Below are 22,231 nucleotides of genomic sequence, written 5' to 3'. Positions count from 1 at the left end.
GGCGCAGGAGGCGCCGCGCGGCGCGTTCCGCCCGGGCCCCGGCCCCGGCCCTGCGCACCCCTCGGGTGTTGTGTTCGCAGAAGTACCTTTGCACACAAACACGCCGAGTTATTTTTTTAGGCACACGCTAATGAGGATACATTGTTCTCTATTTTTTATCCAAATTCTCCAGTTACCCCAAATTCTGCACAATCTTGTTCTAGGATAACTCCTAGTGAGTTAATCTTCGGGGTGAATCTTTGGGGTGTTATTATAAAAACAAAATTGGATTGCAAGTGAAAAAAATGGAGCTTCTACAGTTAGACCACGGGTCAATGGTGCGTTTGTCTTTTAAGTGGAAAGCACAGTATAAACATTAGGAAGAAGTTCTCTACAGATTGCTTGGGCATTGGAATGGGCTGCCAGGACAGTGGTGGAGTCACTGTCCCTGGAGATGTTTAAGAAAAGACTGGATGTGGCACTTGGTGCCACGGTCTAGTAGGCAAGGTGGTGTTAGGTCAAAGGTTGGACTCAATAATCTCAGAGGTCTTTTCCAATCTAGTTGATTCTGTGATTTTTTAAACTATTGCCTACTGTTTTCCATTGTGAAATACAACTTCAAGCTTTTCTAGGTAGCACTGAAACACAGACATATATGGTTCAAAGACCAAATAAACACCAAGCATCTCTGACAATGTAGTTCTCTCAACTACTGTGTTGCAAATTGAGTAATGGTTTTGTCCTGGAGGCTTGTTTCAAGACCTTTTTTAAAACTTACTGAGCCCTACTGACTGCTAACTTACACTGCAGAAACAGGTATCATGCAGAGAAAAATACAGCAGATATATTATACCTTTAGTACCAGGCTGTTTCTCGTATATTAATAATTCCTTTGGTAGTAACTTCCTTTGATGTGCTTCCTTTCTTTCAGTATTATTCACTATATCTGTCAATCATTATTTTGCATGCTTTCAGATAAATGACAAAACTAATAATTTTTTACAGACACAGATATGAATAATGTACAGATTCAACCATGATTCTGAGAAAACCTGTTTGTAGGTAGAACTTGATATCAATACATAGTGCTGCTTGTTGGTGTGGAATGTGGAGTGTAATTTATGATAAATTGTCCATAATTCTTTGAAACTTATGAACACCATGGTATACTATTTATCATTGCTGTACAAGCTACATTGTCAAATACAGTTAAAGAAATGTTAAGTAAAGAGACAGTCAAAAGGCATTTTTTTTCTCAGCAGTTGTTTCTTCTTGAAGTATTTCCCAGGTATCCAAGAGAGCGTTCATATTGCCCTGAATACCTAGTTTGAGAATTTAAATTTTAGTTTAACTTAATTCTAGGCGACACAGTTATCTACAAGAAAACACGTACTAGACTCAAGCAAAAATTAGAGTACAGGAGCAGAGGTGGCCGGGTGTGAGGTAATTTTATTTCTATTTTACAAATAATGAATTCGCAGGACAGAGGCTGAAACCTCAGTTCTTACATAATTATTTCAAAGAATCACAGAATCAATTAAGTTGGAAAAGACCTCTGAGATCATTGTGTCCAACGTATGACCAAACATCACCATGTCAACTAGACCATGGCACCGAGTGCCACATCCAGTCTTTCCTTAAACACCTCCAGGGACGGTGACTCTACCACCTCCCTGGGCAGCCCATTTCTGCCTAATTACCCTTTCTGTGAAGAATTTCTTCCTAATGTCCAGTCTAAACCTCCCCTGGTTCAGCTTGAGGCTGTGCCCTCTTGTCCTGTTGCTGGTTGCCTGGGAGAAGAGACAGATCCCCACCTGGCTACAACCTCCTTTCAGGGAGTTGTAGAGAGTGATGAGGTCTCCCCTGAGCCTCCTCTTCTCCAGGCTAGACACCCCAAGCTCCCTCAGCTGCTAGTCATAGGACTGTGCTCCAGACCCTTCACCAGCCCCGCTGACCTCCTCTGGACTCACTCCATCACCTTAATGTCCTTTTGGAAGTGAGGGGCCCAAAACTTATAAACAGGCTCATTTTATCTGCTCGGCAGAGCTGAACCCCATGAGTCCTACACAGCACCACTGGAAGAAGAATTTGTGAGAAATAGGCCTTTTGCTTTTTTTCTCCCGCATTTTCTTTAATTATCCAGTATGGGTTTAATTAATACGCTCAGGCCTCGCCCACATCAGGCATTCCCTATCCCGAGCGCCCTCACTCGCTCCCGGGGCCGGCGCCGCAAGAGTTAACGCGGAGCCGTTTGGCCCCCGCCGGGCGCCGTCGCGGGGAGGGCGGTACGGCCCGGCCCGGCATGGCCGCCGCCGGCGCGGACAGCGGGAACAGCGGGACGGGGCCCCGGGAGCGCGCGATGGCCGGCGCCGGCGAGGAGGGGGAGAGCGGCGAGGAGAACATCCTGTACGACCTGCTGGTCAACACCGAGTGGCCTCTGGAGACGGAGGTGCAGGTGCGTGTGGCCGCGGCGGCGCCGCCGCGGGCGGGGGAGGGGACCGGCCACGTCGGCGCGGGCGGGGACGCGCCCCGGGGGCTGCGCGGCCCTGGGGGCGCGCTGGGACCTCCAGGGGCGTGACTGACGGGCACCAAAGGTGTCCCCGCAGCCGTTCTGCTCGTCGTACTTTCTTGTCACTTAATTCCCACCCTGGTTTGTGCTTCTGGGGGTGCCCTGAATTATTTCTTGCTCATTGAACACGTATGTCAGGTTTTACTGTTGAGCTGATACGAGGGAAGCTGTGGTGAATGAAGTGCAGGTCTCATCTCCGGAAACTGCTGCACAGAGAGCTGTGGAAGCTGTTCTGGTAACAACAGCATCTTCATTGAATTTACCTTGCATGAGGAGAATTAGATCTTTCTCTGGATTTGTGTATCAGAATGATTGCATCAGCATTTGCAGGAGTGGGCTAAAAGGCAAAAGTGTATCACTGTGTCTATACAAAGCACACAAATGGATGTCAAAGCTTAAGAACTCAGAAGATATTGCTCTTGTACTACAAATTTTTAGTTGTGCTGTTCTTCTTAATGGGCCAGTGGAAAAGCTGAGAAGCATTTCCATCTTTCCTTTTTCATCTTTTCCCCTGCAGTGTGCTGAGCTAGCTGCCTCTATGTCTGCTCTTGTCTGGTTTGGGCATAGAGGATGCAAAGAATGTGACTTTCTTTCTTTCTTATAGTGGCTTTCAAGTCCACTGAAGCAACCGAAGTTGTTAGTGTATTTCGCACCAGAAGTCATTTATGGAAGTATTTTAACAAAGTTTTATGCTTAATGAGAACATTTGAACAGAAAAGATGCGAAAACATCACAGGTGGAAGAATTTAGTTGTTAATAATTACTAGAGCCATGCTCATAACAATAGGGTTTTGGTTATCAGAAAGATTTTTTTTTTTCCCCCCTGATCTGTACATCCTCAATTGCAGCAACATATATGGATGTTTGGAAAGTATGATTGCAGTGTTACCAATTACTAACTTAATAGGTTGTTCACCAAGGTGAACAAGGTGCACTTTATTTAACTGCGTTTTGAGAAATGGTAAATTGTCGTCGTTTCTTGTAATACATGAAAGCAATTTACCTGTCTGCAAACCGTGAGGAGGACTTAGGTGTGATGGCACCAGACTGTGGTTCCTCAACTGCATTAAGGGGGCACATTTCTGACAAGTATCCTTTTTCTTTTGCTACCAGTAGTATTCTTGAAGTTGTATGGTAGGTTGATTAAAGAACTGATTAATCTGAGTAACAATTGTGTTGTTTCATCTCCTTTTATTGACTAGTCCCTCTAGTACTCATGTGGGTGCTAAGAGGGATGTGAATATTGTGTCAGTCAAAGCTGAGTGAAATGTGACACATCTCTTCATTGGCAGCTTCTGGGGATGCCAGTTTAAAGTGATTGTGTAACCCAGTCTGAGAGTCCTTATGTACCCTGGTAGTCAGAATTTCTAAGCACTGTGTATTCTGCTTGTCAGCTTCAGCAAATGGTATTGACTATTTTAAACTTGATTTTTCTTGCCTATTTATTTTATTTTCAAGATAATATCTATTTTGAATGGCAGAAATAGGAAGGCTTGAAAGCATTATGCTATGTGCTTTGTTTGGATTTGCATTCTTAAGAACTGGTAGTAGCCAAGGACACTTCTGATAGTCTTTTTACCTTTTTAGTGGGAAATTGATTTTACACTGACAGTCATAGGCAAACAGATGATTTTGTCAGTATGAGTTAGATTTTGCCTTAAGATGTCGTAACTATGATTTTACTTAGGTGATTTTGACTTTCCTTTTGGAACATCTTTCCTTTTGTATCCCTTTCAATCCTGGTTTATTCACACTTTTCAGAAAAAGTCACAGAACACTTCCTACCTTTTAGAACTGAATGTCTTGGAATGAATGAGGTGAGAAATAGTAGAAAGGGAAAGGAAGTTGAATGCTGCACTGGGAAATGAAATTAAATGTCTTCCTATGCAGTAATCTAGGCTACAAAGCAAGACCTTAAACTTTCACAGATCTCTATTGGCTTTGTTTTATTTTTCTGTTACCTCATTTGGGATGATTCATTTTTAATTTCAGAGCACTGTGTACTTATATCTCTAATTATGACTGTTGGAAGATGTGTCCTGTGATGAAGACGTAAAGTCATTTTAAATTCAAGATGCTGATAAAACTGGCATGGATTTCTTAGGTTCGACCCCCAAATTAGCTGTGATTTTAGTTCTTGTTAGTGTTGCCATTCACCTGTATTGAATTTAACAATAAGAATTTCTTCTCGTAGGGTCGGGGAGAAGACAGGGGGATATAACAGTTATTTGTGAAGGAAACATGCAAGGGACTGACTGTGGCAGAGGAGAGAGTGGTGTGGAAATCAAGCGTCTGTATTCAGTATAGTGAGGTGATTGTATATAATGTACTGTTTGAGAACCCTGAAGAAATGTGTAACGAGAATAAAGTAATTACTGAATAGTTAATCAGTGAAAATAGTGAATGAGGCAGTGTCAGTGGACAATTTTGCAAAGGAGGACTCGTGAAATCGTTTGTGGAAATAAAGGCTGATTGAACTTTTCCTTTTCTCCAGTCTATATTTCCATATGTATCACTTGGCTCTGGGAGGCTTTTTCATTGTAATCTAATGTTTTGTGACTTCCCCAACACCCTCCCCTGCTCCACCCCCAGCAAGCTTGCAGGGTGTGCAAGAAAATCCAAAACTGAGTGTTTTGTCAGCAGGAAAGTACATTTTATTTCTGGAATGCTGTAGGGAGGGAGAAGTTGAAAGTGTTTTTCCAAACAGGAATGAATTAAAAAAGAAATATAGCAGATCTGGTAGTCATTGCTGTTGCTGACGTGATAAGAATATATTATAAAAAATAAAATTCAGATCTTCAGAGTATAATAGTAAATCAGTTTTTGAGGAGTTTAAGATGTATGGAATAGAAGCCTGTAGTTAAAGCTCAGAAGTGTACACCTAAAATATTCAAAAAAAATCTAAAGAGATATAAGCAATTTTGGGAATGCTTTTACTGTGAACTTTTCTTAATCCAAAAACTTTAACAAACTCTGCTTTTAAGGTCCCTAGGAAATTGCAGTTCTCCCTGAGGTACTAGGAGAGCTGTAATAAATAATTTATGCTCTTGCTTATTTTGCTGTAATGCCTTGTTATTTCCTGAATGTGGAACATTACCTATTAGTACATTCTTACATGCTGTGAGATGACAGCCTGGTTATTTGAAAGACTATTTATGGATTGCAAACTTTGCGTACAAAACTAATCTTTACTTCAATAACTTAAAACTTGGGAGCCCACATACTTTTTTTTTTTTAATTTGAACATACTTCAAAATGTTGATAAATTTGTATGTTTTTCAGTGTTTGCTGCTCTATAACTTGGTGAGGTCTGAATATTTCAGTTATCAAGTGAAATCTACTCTATGTATTCTGTGCTGAAGGGAAGAGGAATTTCATTCATTATCTGCTCTAATACTCAGCTTGTGATGCTCTAATATGTTCACTAGAAAAGTATAAGCATGACTGCTTATTTGAAGAGGTGTGTGTGATTCCTTCCTTATTGTTTATCTTTGTTATCTTCTCAGTGTCATATCTTTTTTCTGCTTTCTTACTGGCAAATAACTTTATCTCCTCATAGCTAAGAATATACATCCTGTGTTGTTTTCTATTCCTTTTTTCTGTGTTTGGAGAGGGCTTTCATTTATATATTGAATGTAGTTCCTCTTTGCCTTAAGTAGAACAGGATTGCTGGTAAGGCTTTGTGAGATGGTGTGGAGTAGAGCAGCTGTGTTACCTAGTATAACTTGTTGTAAAAATAGTTTTTCTTCAGAAAATCTTTGTTTTGCTTGATGTTTCTGAAACTTTCATGTGCAATCTTTATGTAACTTAGCAATTAGATATTAGCATAATATGTTGAACACCAGGTACTTCGACTTCTGAGCAGATCAATCTGGCATTAATTTGGGATAGAAGGAATGGTTTATAATACCTTACAGGAGAACATAATCAGAAGTCGATGTCTTTTCTTACTACTCAAAGATGAAGGCAAAGTTGAATCAATAGACAGTCTGTGGCACGTTTTTGTTTATTGCATCTTGGCATTTAAATTATTTGACTTTATAGCCTGTTTTAGCTTATGCAGTTAAATTACTCACTGTATGAGTAATAGAAAATACATAAGGAACTTGTAGGCTAGGAGGCAGATTTAATTCATGAATCTGTGTATGAATGTTATATTTAAGTTAAAATGTGTGATATTGTGTCTGATCATTATTGTTATAATTGCAGCCAAGAGGCAACAGAAAACATGGTGCATCATTTATCATCACTAGAGCAATTACAGGTAAATATGACTTGTTCTTATGTTCATGACTTCCAAGAATGTGTGGATTACTTGTAAATTTTACAATTTCTGCCCTTTAGAGTGGCGATTGTAATGGAAATAGAGCGCAGGATATGTTTTCAGGAAGATGTTTTCTCATTGTCAGTATTACTTTTTTAGTTTTATGTCAATTTTGTGAGCTTTCTTGTCTCTATTAGTTTGTTGGGACTAATGTTCTAATGTCCTAACTAATAAACCATACTTCTAAGAACTTAAGCTCTGTGTTTTGCAAAATGTTGTTGAGTCTTTCCTTTTTTTTTCTCTACCAGCTCTTGCATGGGGGCTGTTCACTTGTTAAGACAGTTCTATGCAATGTAATACAATCAAAATGTAAAATTTCCTTATAAACTAAGTGTTCAGTGGCAGTAACTGAACTGCATTTTCATCTAGTAGGAATTTCTCTTAGGATTTCCAAGAATGCATAGTGATTTTTTTTTCGATCTGACATTTGCATTTACTGTAACATGAGAATTTCTGTAAGCCGGAGGGTGTTTTAAGACCACTAGAGATGTAATTTTTTCCTCTTTCCATTGTAGGTCCTGCATTATTTTTGCTTCGGTACCTCTGGTACAGGTAGGTTTGATGAGAATATTGCTTAATTTTTCTATTTGGGAATATTTTTATAGCCATCAAAATTTGATGGAACGTAATTCTTAATGAGAGGAAAGTTGAACACTTCTTTAGAATATTGTCCAAGCAATGCTTAGAATAGTCTCTTTTCATAAATTAAGTTGTAACCCCTTAAGTTGCAGCTGGAGCCTATCTAGAAAAGAGCTAGTGTGTACTAGTTTGACTTTGTACTTTTACTGGAAGTGAAAGTCAACTTGCAGTTGAAATGTCATCTTTCTCCAAACACATATTTGTCCTCCCCACTCCTAACTGCTATATTGCAAGTGAAGCTGCTGTGGTTTTTCCTTTTTTTTTTCTCTTAAGCCCTAAGGATGGCACAGCAGGGTTTGCTTCCTTTGGAGTAATAATTTTGATTTTTTTTTTCCTTGACAATTCAAACTGTCATACAAAAAGCTTGATAACTACTTGAGCAGCACTAGTGCCATTTATAAATTTTAGGTTCTGATTCAAAGAGCGATTAAGAGGTCCCAGAAATATATTGGGGTAAATAAAGCGTTTCTGAAGAATTTCAGCTGTGTGGTTTTACTACTCTGTTGGTGCACTTAGCAGGTTTGAAGATATCAGTTTTCCCGTTTAGAGGATATTCTGTTGGTTTTGAGATATATGAAAAGGGGTATTTATGTGGCTTCCTGTGAAACAATACTGTACTTGAATTTGGCAGGGAATGCTGTTTTCCCTGTTGCTGGTGTTCTGGTTTATTTTTATGCACCTACCTGCCCCCCTTTTTTGGTGGGGGAGGTGAACTTTTTGGGCGTCATACTGTCATGTAAGTCTAGTTATGAGGATTCAGTTGTAGACAGAATTAAATTATTTTTCTTCCCTTCCTCCAGTAGTCATTTAAAGTCTAATTTCAAGCTTTTATAATTGTTTCTAGTTGCTATTTTCATGTATTTAATAAAAGTGTTTGGTAGGGAGCTTGGGAGGCCTCTAGTTTAAAGTCCTGCTAAAAGCAGAACATTAAATTCAGGTTGGGTTCAACAGGGCTCTGTCCAGCTAGGTCTTGAAAAGGTTAAAGGGTGGACATCCCAAAGACTCTCTGATCTGTTCTAGTGCCTGTCTGTCTTCATGGTGAAGTAAGCCCTTCCTTATGTCAATTTGGAACCTGGTTTAGATTCATAGAGACATTTAGGTTGGAAAGGACCTTTACAATCATGGAGTCTGACTGTTAACACAGCACTGCCAAATCCTCCGAAGGGTTGATCATAGTTTCTTGTGTTCCTGCCATGCACCTCAGTTGCTCCCATCTTCATGGTAACTTCCTAGGTATCAGGCAGCTGCTGTTTGGTCTCCCTGAAGCCCTCCCTTCTCCAGGCTAAACATGTACAATTCCCTCAGTATCTCCTTGTAGGGCAAGTGCTCCAGTCCCCTAACCCTCTTTGGGGGCCCTTCTGTTTACTGGTGTTCTTCGTTTGATGGGTGTCCCAAAACTTGCTGATGATCAGAGTATAAAGAGTGATGAGTAAATGATTGTTTCCCTTAATATGTGGTTTTGTTCTGTTAATACAAACAAGGCTGTTGTTACGCTTTGTTGTTGGCAGGGTGCAGTGTTGATTCATGTTCAATTGCTAAAACCACATAGGTGATTGATGGTTGCCTTAAAGCTAAATTATCTGGTTTGTATATCTCAGGTACTGCTTTTGTTTGGTGTAGGTTCTGATTTAGTCTGATGTTTTTGGTATTTCAGCCCTGCAAAATTTTCTCTGCCCACTGGATTGGTTCGTCTCGTTAGTAAGCAGATCAACTGGCACCTTGTCCTTGCCAGGTAACCAGCTCTCATGCTTTTCCATTTTTTTATGGTAGTGAATGTATTAATGCTTCTTCTGCTCCTCCCGCCATCCCTGCTGGTAACCATGCTCAGTTAATATTGTGCTGAAGTCACGTTATTATTTTTGGTCAAGAAAAATACTGGAGGCTTTCACAGGTAGCTCTGTGAAAGAAAGCTCAATGTGCTGAGTAAGGGGCTCCCACCTGCTTCCTTTCAGTTAATGCTCCTCTGCTCAGGTCTGAATGTCTGTCTGGCTTTTGAGGTGAAGTTATTTGCAGTGCAGTTGTTCTCAAACTCAAGTCCTGAATTCGGTTGGTTAAAGACTTGACAGGATATGTGATTTTAAAATAAACAATTTGTATTTGTGGAAAGTGAATGCATACCCTCAAGACTTGTCTGCTATTGCGTGTACAGAGAAGTGGGAGTTCCAGTGCTAGAAACAGCTGTTCTGTGGTAACTTTAGCAACATCAGTAAGGTCACTGGCATTTAAAAATAAGCATAAATATATGCAGAAAAATGGTTCAGTGACTTGAAGGTAGTATGGAAGGTTTTAGTTTATGTTGTGTGTTAGGTACAAAGACAGGAGACCTGCTCCTAAGGAGACTACATAACTTACCAAAGTATGATAGTTGTTTATTCCAGATAAAGCAATACATAGTTTTGGATGTCGCTGTTGTAAAATTATCCATAAGCAGCATCTGATTCTGACCTCTATTGCAATGAGATTTTAGACATTGTTTCTATTTTCTTAGTGCTACTGGAAAAGAATGTCAGATAGATTTCAGTGACTTGAAGGGAATCTCATAGAACTGATATCTTCTTTCTAGTAAAAAATTGATATTTCCCAATTTGTTTTGATTTATGAAAGAGGCAATTTATATCTAACCTTGCAGAAAAGCCCCTAGGACTGATGCACATTCTGTAAGGAATGGACTTAAAATGAACTTTCAAACCTGTATTTTCTCTTTCAGCAATGGTAAATTGTTGGCAGTTGTTCAAGACCAATGTGTAGAAATCAGGTAATTTAGTGTTATCTATTGCTTCATGAACACAGTTGTGGAGTCCTCAGAAAGTGTTTCTAGTCATTTACTAAATGTACTTTTAAATATTTTTCTGCATTTTGCAGTGTTATATATTGTGAAAGTTATCCATGGAATAATCATAAAAGCAGAAACCTTCTGTTTGTCTTAGTTCTCAGCAATTCCACATTAAAAAAAAAACAAACAACCAAAACAACACAACCCCTCCTTTATCCCCCAATTATAAATGTTATAGGTAGCTGTATGTAGGTATCTCTCTCTGTTTCAAGATGTGAAAGAAAAACAATCAAGATGCTCTGAAATACTCAACACAAATCACGGTCTTTTTAACCTTTGCCTTTCTGTCCCCTCTAGAAATTCTCTCCTAACAAATGGGACAAGGAGCCAGTATTCTTCTCTGTAGAGTAGCTGGCGTGTATAATACTTCACCTTATTTTACAAGTAGTGTGGATTGCCATCAAGACTGATGCTTTCCCTTCTACTCTCTAACAAGAAGCTCTCCTTTGCTAGTTCAAGAGCACATTTAGCTGGAGAACAGATCTTGATTGAGTGTGTTTACTTGCTTCACAAAAATCCATTTGCTAGAAGGTCAGACCTTCTATTTATATGTAAAAGAAGCAAGTGTACGAAAATTGTTCAATCAAAACTGGTGTGAATACCATAAATGTCAGCTTACAGACTATAAAATAAATCTTGTTTCTTTGTATTAATGTAACTATATTCTTGCATTGTTTCTAAAATTGTAACCTAAAGAATACTGACTAGGTTTTTTTTCTAAAGTTATATGAAGCACTGAAATGTTGCTATCCTATTTTGAACAGCATTATGAATAAATGAGGGATGTTAGTACTTATGCAGTGGGAGGAGGATGTCTAAAATACTAGTATTAGTTACTGTAGCTGCCTAAGGGTGAAAGCTACTATCTGCTTTTTTGACCAAGTAGTTAAGGTGTGCAGGCCTTTGAATTGAATATTTTTCTAGTGTTCTGTTTATTATGGAAAGTTGGATAGTGTCTTTTCATATTTAAATTCATATGAGTCTTTTTTTTCTGCAGGTCTGCAAAAGATGAATTTGTATCCATCATTGGAAAATGTCAAGGTATGGCAATCTCTATGTGCTTACTTAGTGTCATCATTGTTTGTTATTCATGCATTGCTAAATGGTGATGTTGGTTTGGTTTAATGATAATGTTGTAACTTCTTAAAAACTATTGCGAAGAATCTTGTAATAGTTTTGCTTTGTGACTAGCTCCATTACCCTCCCTCTGCCTCTGCTTTTTGTGATGATTAACATATGAAAGAAACCTGAATCTGAAATGAAATGATAGTTAAAATTAGTGGGTTTAGGAGACATAACGGGTGACTTTTCTTTTTTGACCCTCCTTTGAAATAAGCTTGTAATGCAGGTAGACACCCTGCATTTTTTTGATGCAGCTGACTTTTTGTTCTTTTTAAGGGATTATATTTATATTTCACTTTTATTAGTAACTTTATTCCTTTTTCACAGTGCCAAAGGATCCCAACCCTCAGTGGAGGAGAGTGGCATGGAGTCATGACTGTACGTTACTTGCTTATGCTGAAAGCACTGGAACAGTCAGAGTGTTTGACCTGATGGGTAGTGAGCTTTTGGTCATTTCACCGGTATGTGCTCTCTTGGATTAAATATTGATATAGTGGAACTTTTTTTAAGGGTCATGCATAATTTCCACTCTTGGACCTTTCTAAAGTCATGACTTATGTTGCTATAAATGTTTACACTGCGAATACAATGCAGAAACGGACCATAAAAAGTTTAACTATAATATATCCATCATATGATCAACAGAAGACATGTGTAGCCCTTAAAACAGCACAGAGGGCGTTTTACATCTGTCTTGGAATTGTGGTAGATCTGCAAGTACATTGGATAGTGAAAATATAGAATCACCTAATTAGTGTGTGTGCAGATAATTACAATTAGTAGTAATAGATCTGCATTTCATATAGAGTCAATTATAAATCCAGAAATATTGCTGCTAGAGCAACATGAGGAATTTTTTTGCTTGGTATGATAGTAGATAACTGCTGTCAACAGGCCCCACATAATATATTTTCTATTTTGTATGTTCAAAGGTTGTATTAAACTGATTTGTGAAGGTGAATGAAATGTATTTCCTTAGTATATTGTCTTTGCAGAATTTATGGTAGTAAGATTTCTTTAAAAGAAAGATAAAAGGAAGTGTATTTTGTTACTAATACAAACTATAAAGCGTTTTATTATTTTAATACAATATAATAAATTATATATAGTAACAAAGACACTTTTTTTAAAATCTCCTTTCTCTCTCAATGTCTGTCTTCATTTTTGGGTAAAGACAGCAAGTTTTCCAGGAGATCTGAGTTATGCTATTGCTGGATTGATCTTTCTAGAATACAAAGCAAGTGCTCAATGGTCAGCTGAACTGCTCGTTGTTAATTATCGTGGAGAACTGAGAAGTTATCTTGTAAGGTAAGCATACATTTTGACTTAGTTTAAGAAGGTGCAGTGAACTTCAAAGGAATTCTTTCTACTCTTTCTAGAAAATAAATCTGAAATAATCCATGTTTTTTTTTTTTCCCTGCATACTTAGTGTTGGAACAAATCAGAGCTTTCAAGAAAGTCATAGTTTCAGCTTTAGCAGCCATTACGCCCATGGTATTACAACTGTCATTTATCATCCTGGTCACAGGTAAGTGCTCTCTGCTACCTGACAGTGATATGTAAATGATGAACAAAAGTGGCAAAATAAGCATTGAAGTGTGTTGGATATGGAGGGGGAGAAAAAACCCCTATTTTAAAATTGGTTTTTAGTGCATCAGTAATAAGTCATGTCTCTTTCTACCTATGAAAGAAGACTTACTTGATTTCACTTGAATAATTAGGTAATGAAAGTCAAGTTCTGTCCTTTCTGTCTGAGTACCTTGCATAAGCAGCGTGCATTTTGTAGAATATTAGGAGTAGCTTCAAAAGACATTTCTGAGAGTGGTGGGGGTAAAGGCTGATATGTGTTTGGTTGGAGGTTTTTTTTCTTGTTTGATTATTTGTTTCAATTTGTAATTGACTGCTGGACTTGTTGGCCACTCCATTTTCACTAGTGTTCAGACTGGAACTGCCAGGCTTCTGTATTTGGAGTTGTCCTGTGATGTGTTTTCTCTACTAATAACCTGTTGGTTACAGAAACAAGACTTGAAAGGTGGCCTAATTGTCTGCCCGCTCTTGAACCCAATGTAGTTGGAATAGGTACTGGTTAACCTACTACTTGTGCTAAAAATGTGCCTATTTTTTTAATATCAACTTGCTATATAGCAAGATAAATTCAGCAACTCTTTTTCCTACTTCTTTTCACTTGTAGGGACTAAACTTCATTATAGATATTTTTCTTCTATTACATCTACTAGGATTGAACCCATTAGTGCAGTACGTTATATCACTGTTTAGTTTTAAATGGAAATTAGGCTTGGTTATGGAATACCAGAAGAAGCTCGCTGTTAAAAACTTGTTCTTATTCTTCAATGTTAAGTGAATTTTAAGTGTCCTGTCCTATCTATCTCCGGAAAAAAGATTATTATTAAGGAGATGTAATGTTCTTCTAGCTTTTTATTTTGAGAGATTAATTTTGCTTATGATTCTTTCTTGCTACCTAATTCATATCTAGTAGTTTCACATAATTAATATTCAGTATACTGAATGTACAGTTTTGATGTAGTAAGTGAGGATTATGGAGCTTTGGTAGCACTACCTGACCAGACAACAGAAACAACTAATTGTTTCCTTTGATCAGACCAGAGTTAATGGTTCTGACACCATTTCCAAAGTTATCTTTTCTGGTCCTAATATTAGGAAGTAGATTGCTGGAACAGTAAGTGTTGCAAAGAATGTTGGGTAATATTCAAAGAAGAGTCAAGTAATTACTCTGATGTTATTATAGATGGTTATGCTTGCTTTTAATTTTTGTGACTTTTTGAGTAAATGATGTCAGAACTGTTAAACTCTTATAATGGATGAATCCGTTAGCAAGAAAATATGTAGCAAACCAGTTGTCAAGCAAATAGTATGGACGTTGCTTTGTGTGTGCTAGTGACAACTTCTTGCCATAGAGATTTAGAAGAAATGGAAAAATTGCAATAATGTCAAGTTTTGTTTTCTTTCTTTCCTCCCACCTCGAAGAGAGTGATATCTTTGTTTTTCCTACTATTCTTGTAAGATCTTAGGTTAATGTTTTTAAAACTTGATATTAGTATGAAGTAAAAGAACAAGAGACAGTGCTGGGTTTGTGCTTAGAACATTGGTCATTAAAATTGTCTTTTTACGGAAGCTTATTGTTGGCATAGCTCTTTTTGTTGTCCATGTTGCAGATTTTCTAGGGAGAGAAATGACCTTTCCTTACATGGAGAAATGTGGTTGTATCTGCTGCTGACCTAATAAGTTTTTGTAATGTGTGTGGCATACACATTCAGGAATTACTTGTTTTTACCAGGAAATATTATGACTCATTCCATGAAAATAAAACTAGTCAGATGGAGTCCCCTGTGACTGTAGTATCTCCTGCTATATGCAGGAGATATAAGCCAGTTAACTGGCTTAGTAAAGTTGAAAAATTGGTGCTTGAAAGAATGCACAATTGGATGGAAAGGATCGAAAGGAAGAGAACTGATGTTTTGCCTTTCATATAGGCAAGTGCTTTCTGTTTTGAATTTAATCTGTGGTAGAAAACTCCTAAATTTGACATTGGAGATACTCTAAATTCATGATCAGAGTCTCTTGCTGAAATTTTCTTGTTAACCAAAAAAAAAACCAGAAAGAGTTGAAGGCAGGCACTTTAAAATTGTGCATTAAATAAAATGGTAGATATATAGGGACACCTGAAAGTTTTCATATTCAATAACATGAACTTTGATCACTTAGCATAAGTTCAACTTTGTCAATTTGTGCTTTCCTGCATTTCATTCAGCCTCAGATGATGAAGTTACACTGGACTATCTTTACTGCTTGTAAGGCTTGACTTACTGCACTTTGTATTACTGTGTATTTGCGCATTACCCATTACAGAGCAATAAAAGAGCACTTAAGAACTTAATGCACTTAATTTTTTCAACTAGATGTATGATAATTGCAAAGACAATATATCAGTAGGGAATGCATCTGAAGCAAGAGTTTTGGGGAAAAGTCTAATAATGAATTTCACTGTTGTTAAAATGTGTTATATACCTTAATTTAGATACCAAATGTTGGTGTCCTCTTGTGATGCAGTCTTCATCTAGGATGGAATTTATGGTGCACTTTAGTTGACAAAACTTTAATGTCTGCTTCAGTGTGAACTCTTTGTAAGCTCTAATGTAAGTTTCAACAACTGCTTGAGTATCTTAATCTGGAACTGAATGTCTTACCTCAGGGTTATCCATAGTAAGACTGCTAGAGAAAATGTTTGATGTTAAAGCCTAAAGTTTGCGATGAAGGCCTTGTGATGAAAGAGTTGAAGGTTTCAGATTTAGTTGAAATTTTTTTGTTGTACCAAAATTGATGAATGAAGAATGGCATATCAAGTTTTTCTTGGATGCCTGAATTGAAGTTGTTGTTCTCAAGACCAGTGTACACTGGTTATCTTCAACCCTACTTTGTAGCAACCTGTAGAATAGAGTACACCTGAGGTACTGCAGTCATTTTTTAAGACTGAAGGAACCCCATGAAATCATCTAATCCATTCCCTTCACTGCAGGATCAGCTGGAGCAGGTTGCTTGGACCCATGTCTCAGCAGTTCAAGACCTGCACATCTGTATCCTCCCTTGAGAGTGTGGTCTGTGTCAAGGCCTCTGATGTGCTGGAGGAGCTGCTCCAGAGACTGCTGGGGACTGAGCCTGGCAGTGCATCACCACAATTGTGTGGAACATGTACAGAGACAGGTTCTGGTCATCATTTTCTGCAAAGTGCTGCACAAAATGCTACAGACATTGTCTGCTCTCTAGGCACTTATTGATCTCTACAATCCCCTGAAAGGAGGTTGTAGCCAGGCGGGATTTGCCTCTTCTCCCAGGCAGCTAGCAATAGGACAAGAGGACGTGGTCTTAAGCTGTGCCAAGGCAGGTTTAGGTTGGACATGAGGAGGAATTTCTTCTCAGAAGGAATGATTAGACATTGGAATGGGCTGCCCAGGGAGGTTGTGGAGTCTCTGTCCCTGGAGTTGGTCTAGTTGGCGTGGTGGTGTTCAGTCATAGGTTGGACTTGATGATCTCAGAGGTCTTTTCCAGCCTAATTGATTTTGTTATTCATCTGTGGTTTGTGAATAGCATGAGACCTGGGAATATTCAATAAATTTTACTGACCTCTTAAAGGGGATTAAATGGGGAAGGAAATTTTCTTCCTGGACTTTTTTTTTTTCTTTTTTTCTTTCATTGGACTTCTGTGGGAAAAGTTTTGAAATGCACTCAGGGCAGAGCTGAGCTGTATGAGTGGCAGCCGCTAGGGAGCAGAGCACTTCAGGAGTGATGCAGCCTTGGAAAAGGGATAATGGAGCATTCCCAGGTCTGAACTCTGGGCTCTTACAGTTGCACCTTTTTTGCAGATACTTTACCTTTTGATAGGTTATTCATTAAAATGATGCTTCCAAACAAACTTAGACACATATTCTCAAAGTTTTCATCAAAATAGTCATTAGTTAAATATAGAACTGCTTGTTAATAAGGTGGAAGGGCTTCAAGGGAAAATACTTTGATACAGCTTAATGTCAATCAGCAATAATTATGAGAGTTATGTCAAAGTTTTTAAAATGCCATCTATTGTGTGTAACAAAAATTATTACATGTATAATCAGTAGAGTGGCTTTAGAAAACAGAATTAACAAATCTTGATGCTTTCAGTTCCTCAGTGAAAGAGAAGTAGCTTTTATGCCACATCTGAATAAATGGAAACCTAATGTTTGAACAGAATGATCAGAACTTTTCATAGGCTTAAGCTATAATTTTTTATAGTTTTGATGGTAAGGCAGAAACTCAGACTTGTAGACAAACTCACTTTATTTTAGATGTTGGGAATTATAACTTATCTGGAAAGCTACAGAAGAGAATGGATAGGTATAAATGCCACAAATAACAACTGACACTCAAATAATATTTAAATACTTTTAGATTTCAGGGTATTTATCCACAGACAAAGGTTATTGAGGCTCTTAACTGTCTTAGTATACTTAATCTTTTTGTTGCTGCAAGCAGACTGCTCTAGACTTAAGACTATGAGAAAAAATGTGGCAGTATATGAAACCATAATATACCTTTATATATTTTACAGACTTCTCCTTGTAGGAGGCTGTGAAACAGATGAAGATGGAGTATCTAAAGCAGCTGGTTGTGGGATATCTGCTTGGAGAATTCTGTCAGGTTCTCCCCATTATAAACAGGTCACTAGTTACGAGGATGACGTTAGAATAGTAAGTATTTGTCCTCATTTTGCTGGATGAATATTGTCACTGCCAGAATTATCTGACTGGACGTTCAATATGTCTCTTTTTGAAAGAAGAATTTAATGCAGTTGTTGCTATTTTCTAAGGTACGATGTGAATGTCTTTTCCTGCCCTGTATCTGTCTGTTTTTGCTTTTTCTGTAGTATGATTTGAAATTTAAGTTCTTGATTATCACTTGGGGTTTTAAAACCCAAAACAACAAGAAAGAACAAAAATATTGTAACATGGAAATGTGTGAACTCCTCAGTTGTACACTGGAATATGTCTTTGGAAAAAACCTCCAGTTTGTCCTTTTATTACTTTAGAAGAAAAGACAGCATGCCTGAAATAAATGTTTCAGTTTAACTCTGACTCTAGATTTCTTTTGCTTCTAGTAGAAGTAAATGTTTGATTTAGTAACAACTTGGTTATACTGAAATCAATTCACAATATACCAGTTTAAATTCCAGTATTTACTCTTATGTAGGTATTACTTAGTATTATAAGGGAGCTGCTAATTTAATTGCAAATGAGTAGTGGTTTTCTGTGACATGTTACATACCTAATGAAGTGGACGAAATTACACAAACTGGATTTTATTATCCTTGCATTATTTTGAAGTGGGCAGTTTTATGGAAATTTAAAGAATTTTGCACAGTTGTTTTAGTATTTGAGATATGACTTAATTTTTGGTGCATAAAACAATGTATGAGATTGTCTTTCATTGAATGATTTGTTTCTGTTTTTACAGGCACAGAGAAGAGGATTATTAAGGATTATGAATTTAAGATTTTACAGCAGACGGGGAACAGAACAGGTATTAAGATCTAGGTCTACCTCAGAAATGTATTTTACTAACATAATTGTCCATTAATGACTATCTGAGAAACTGACTAAAAGTAGGTTTTACTTTATGCAACTTAACACTCTGTGAAATTAAAGCTAAAAGTTTGTTCTTTTTGATTAAATGGAGAAACATGCTATTTATTTGGCTTTCTTAAAAATCCAATTAGTTCATCTGCTGAAGCTTGAATCATTGGATTTCAGGAACAGGTCTAGAGATGTAGATTCAATATTAGATGTAAACTTATTCAAAAAGGAAGGTATAAGAAGCCACGTGGTTATTTGTTAATGAATGTAATAATCATAGCATGTTAGATGTGTTACATATTCTACAAGAAGAAAGTAGATTGTGATAAGTTTCTCAAATATATGCCCAGGAGGGAAGTAAGAGGAATAAAACCCAGCCTTCTGCACTACCCCACTCCCACTAGAAAACAACAAAACCCCCTCACCTTACAGCCCAAAATTTTCATACAATGTGGGGAAGAAAAAATGGGTGGATTCAAACTAATCATTCACACCAAGACCTTAAACCATCTTGTCCGGGAGCTGCTTTATGCCGATGACGCCACCCTTGTTGCCCACACTGAAGCAGCCCTGCAACGTTTAACATCCTGCTTTGCAGACGCTGCTGAGCTCTTTGGACTGGAAGTCAGCTTAAAGAAGACAGAGGTCCTCCATCAACCTGCACCTCAGGAAGTCCCCCTTCATCCCCACATCACCATTGGCCAATCAGAGCTCAAATCAGTCCAACAGTTTAATTACCTAGGCAGCCTCATCTCCTCAGATGGTAAGATCGACGGAGAGATAGACAACAGATTAGCAAGGTATATAGTGCTTTTGGAAAACTCCACAAAAGAGTATGGCGTAATAAACACCTGAAGAAAAGTACCAAGATCAGTGTTTACAAAGCCATAGTGCTGTCTACTCTCTTATATGGCTCCGAATCATGGGTCATCTACCGCCACCACCTGCGTCTCTTAGAATGCTTCCATCAACGCTGCCTCCGCACAATCCTAAACATCCACTGGTCAGACTATGTGACCAACACATCTGTTCTAGAGCAAGCAGCAGTCGCAAGTATTGAGGCCATGTTGATGAGAACACAGCTGCGTTGGGCAGGGCACGTCTCCAGGATGAAGGACCACCGCCTCCCTAAGATCTTGCTTTATGGTGAACTTGCCACTGGCTGCCGCATGAGAGGAGCCCCGAAGAAAAGATACAAGGACTCCCTGAACCAACATCTCAGCCTCGGCTATATTGATCACCACAACTGGTCTACTCTGGCCTCCAATTGGGAGGCCTGGAGACACACCATCTATAACGCAGCTGTCTCCTTTGAGAACACACGCAGGATCACCCTCAAGGAAAAAAGGCAACGCAGAAAGAACCGTGTATTGCAGAATACACCACCTAAGGAGTCTTTCTGCTGTGCCTTTTGCAATCGGATATGTCACGTATTGGCCTCATTAGCCACCAGCGTGCCTGTAGCAAATGTGGATAGAGCCTTCCCAAATCTTCGTTCGCAAAGCCTAGCCATGATGATGATTCATGGCTTAAATAGGGCAGACACAAAGACTTGATTTTTTCTGGTCTGAGATACTAAGGAAACATTTTGCTAAGTAACTTCAAAAGTTTATTACGGGTCAGACTTCTACTACTGGGATGCATGTGAACCTAATAAAACTGCTGATGAGAATCAACTTGTTCTTAACAAAACCTGGGTATGGATTTTGTATTCTCTCCCCTGAGTGAGTGGGTGTTAGAATGTCACACTGAGGTGTAGGTATGTGCTTTCTGTATTTCTAAGGCTTTGTACACAGTGCTCGTGGCTTTCTTGTATATGCCCTAGGAGCTGCCCATGCACCACTGCACCACCTTCTCTTACCTCTTGTCTACTAATTGTGTGTAGCCTTTGATTGATTTCTCTTTCTATTCCCCTTTCCCTTCTTGTAAAAAAATTTTTTTTCCCTTCTTTTTCTTTACAAAGAAAAACCAGTAAAGAATGTGTCTACCACCTTCAACTTGTGTCCTCCTGAGAGGAAAAATGCTTGATTGGAAGTTATATGGACTTAGGAAATGACCTTAATAGATCTTTTGGGATGTTTAGGTGACTGGTTAAAAGAAGTCACATGCTTGATTGGAAGGGGAAAATAAATCTTTCTGAATCTCTCTCAAGGGTGGAATGGGAAAAGATTTTATTTCTTTCACTGAAAATATAAAAGAGAAAGCTGAAGTAAAGTTTTTTTACTGAAAAGCTTGTACTGAGTGTAGCTATACAAAACTTCAACTTCATTGCACTTGCCAGTACTAAATTAACAAAGACAAGCAGAGACTGTTATTCATCCTTGAATGTTTTGATCCAATTTCAGAGATTATGGCTTAAATATGTGAGATATAGTTTGTATTCTCAGTGGCAAATTAACACCAGGGTTAAAATATGGCAGGCACAGCAGCTGGAGGACTTGTGTATTAGAACTAACTATACTGGTATTGGATTCTTAGTGTTCCTACCTTAAGTGACACTTAGAAAATGTTAGGTGCCAACCTGCTGATGTTTTCAAAATCTTATTTTGAAGTTCCCTTAAGTTGTCAAGCTGTTTACAGAGGCAGCATTGCCTACTTTGCCAAAAGACTCATTAATTTTTATAGATAAGAGTGTGTGGGCGGTAAATTTGAGTGTGTTAATATCTAAATCTAACAGCAAGAGAGTAATTACTGACTACTAAGTAAACATTTACCTGTTTTTAAGATCTGGGATTTATACCACTATCAGTTATCTGAACAGGTTATGTATTTTGGCTCTATGTTTCTAAGTCCTTTAACAGTCTTTTGTTCTTTATGTATGCAAATTGATCCCTAAAGAGAGAATTACCATTGTAGGCATGTACAATTCCTGAGCAAACCACAGTTGAAAGTACAGTACTCTAGCTTCTTAGGAATACAATCAGAGAATACTTAGGAAATTTTTCTAATATAAATAATGCTTAACTGATTAAAAAAAACCCCTTAATGCTTCCCTTTTCAATTAAAAACACACTTTAGGCTTGGATTTAAGCAGTGCTCTCAATAGCTGCAAACCACTGTACAACAGTGAGCAGATTCCTCGACTGTCAGTTTCCTGTGACATAAAGATGTAACTTTTAGAAAGCCTAAGAAATAAAAGTAATAAAAAAACCCCAACCCCAAAATAACATATCTACCTGAAAAGAATGTTTGTATCTTCAAATGATACCTACTACTAATGTTCTGTAGAAATACCATTAAAACTTCTTAATTGATGGAGGTCATTTAACATTTTTGTACTTCATTTATGTTGGGGTATTTTCCAAGAGGGGAAGTGTCGGCTTAAAAACTAGTTGAACAGTTTTAACATTACTGTAGGGGAATCTTGATTAGGAAGTTTTTAAAAGTGAACTAACAAAATGGAATTTTATAAACAATGTAATTTTGGAGAATCTGCACTTTGCTGTCTTTCAGTGAAGATTAGACTATCTAAGAACATAGTGATCTTTCTGAAAACATAGTAGTTGTGGTGGGAGTGGGGGGAATAATATAAAATGTATTTTCAGAAATTATTATTCATTGCTACCATAGCAGTGGTGCTAAATTTGACTTTAAAATTTGAGCGCATATTTAGAGGGTCTTGT

General features: G+C 38.0%; 1 protein-coding gene across 2 annotated transcripts in view; it reads left to right on the top strand.

Annotated features, from left to right (window-relative positions):
- The first annotated feature begins 2,256 nt into the window (after positions 1 to 2,256).
- The window catches only part of NBAS (NBAS subunit of NRZ tethering complex), a 169,190-nt gene continuing 149,215 nt past the window's right edge, over positions 2,257 to 22,231 (top strand). For both annotated transcript variants that reach the window (XM_064650553.1, XM_064650552.1), the window contains exons 1-11: positions 2,257 to 2,434; positions 6,758 to 6,812; positions 7,388 to 7,424; positions 9,166 to 9,243; positions 10,219 to 10,266; positions 11,342 to 11,385; positions 11,794 to 11,927; positions 12,641 to 12,774; positions 12,896 to 12,994; positions 17,588 to 17,726; positions 18,490 to 18,555. In XM_064650553.1, coding sequence (XP_064506623.1) covers positions 2,282 to 2,434; positions 6,758 to 6,812; positions 7,388 to 7,424; positions 9,166 to 9,243; positions 10,219 to 10,266; positions 11,342 to 11,385; positions 11,794 to 11,927; positions 12,641 to 12,774; positions 12,896 to 12,994; positions 17,588 to 17,726; positions 18,490 to 18,555 — 987 coding nt within the window. In that variant the 5' untranslated portion in view covers positions 2,257 to 2,281. The remainder of the gene's footprint in view (positions 2,435 to 6,757; positions 6,813 to 7,387; positions 7,425 to 9,165; positions 9,244 to 10,218; positions 10,267 to 11,341; positions 11,386 to 11,793; positions 11,928 to 12,640; positions 12,775 to 12,895; positions 12,995 to 17,587; positions 17,727 to 18,489; positions 18,556 to 22,231) is intronic.

Source organism: Pseudopipra pipra, chromosome 3, assembly GCF_036250125.1.
Source record: "Pseudopipra pipra isolate bDixPip1 chromosome 3, bDixPip1.hap1, whole genome shotgun sequence".
NCBI lineage: Eukaryota > Metazoa > Chordata > Aves > Passeriformes > Pipridae > Pseudopipra > Pseudopipra pipra.
The sequence above is the reverse complement of the archived record's forward strand: the minus strand, read 5'-3'. Positions and strand labels throughout refer to the sequence as shown.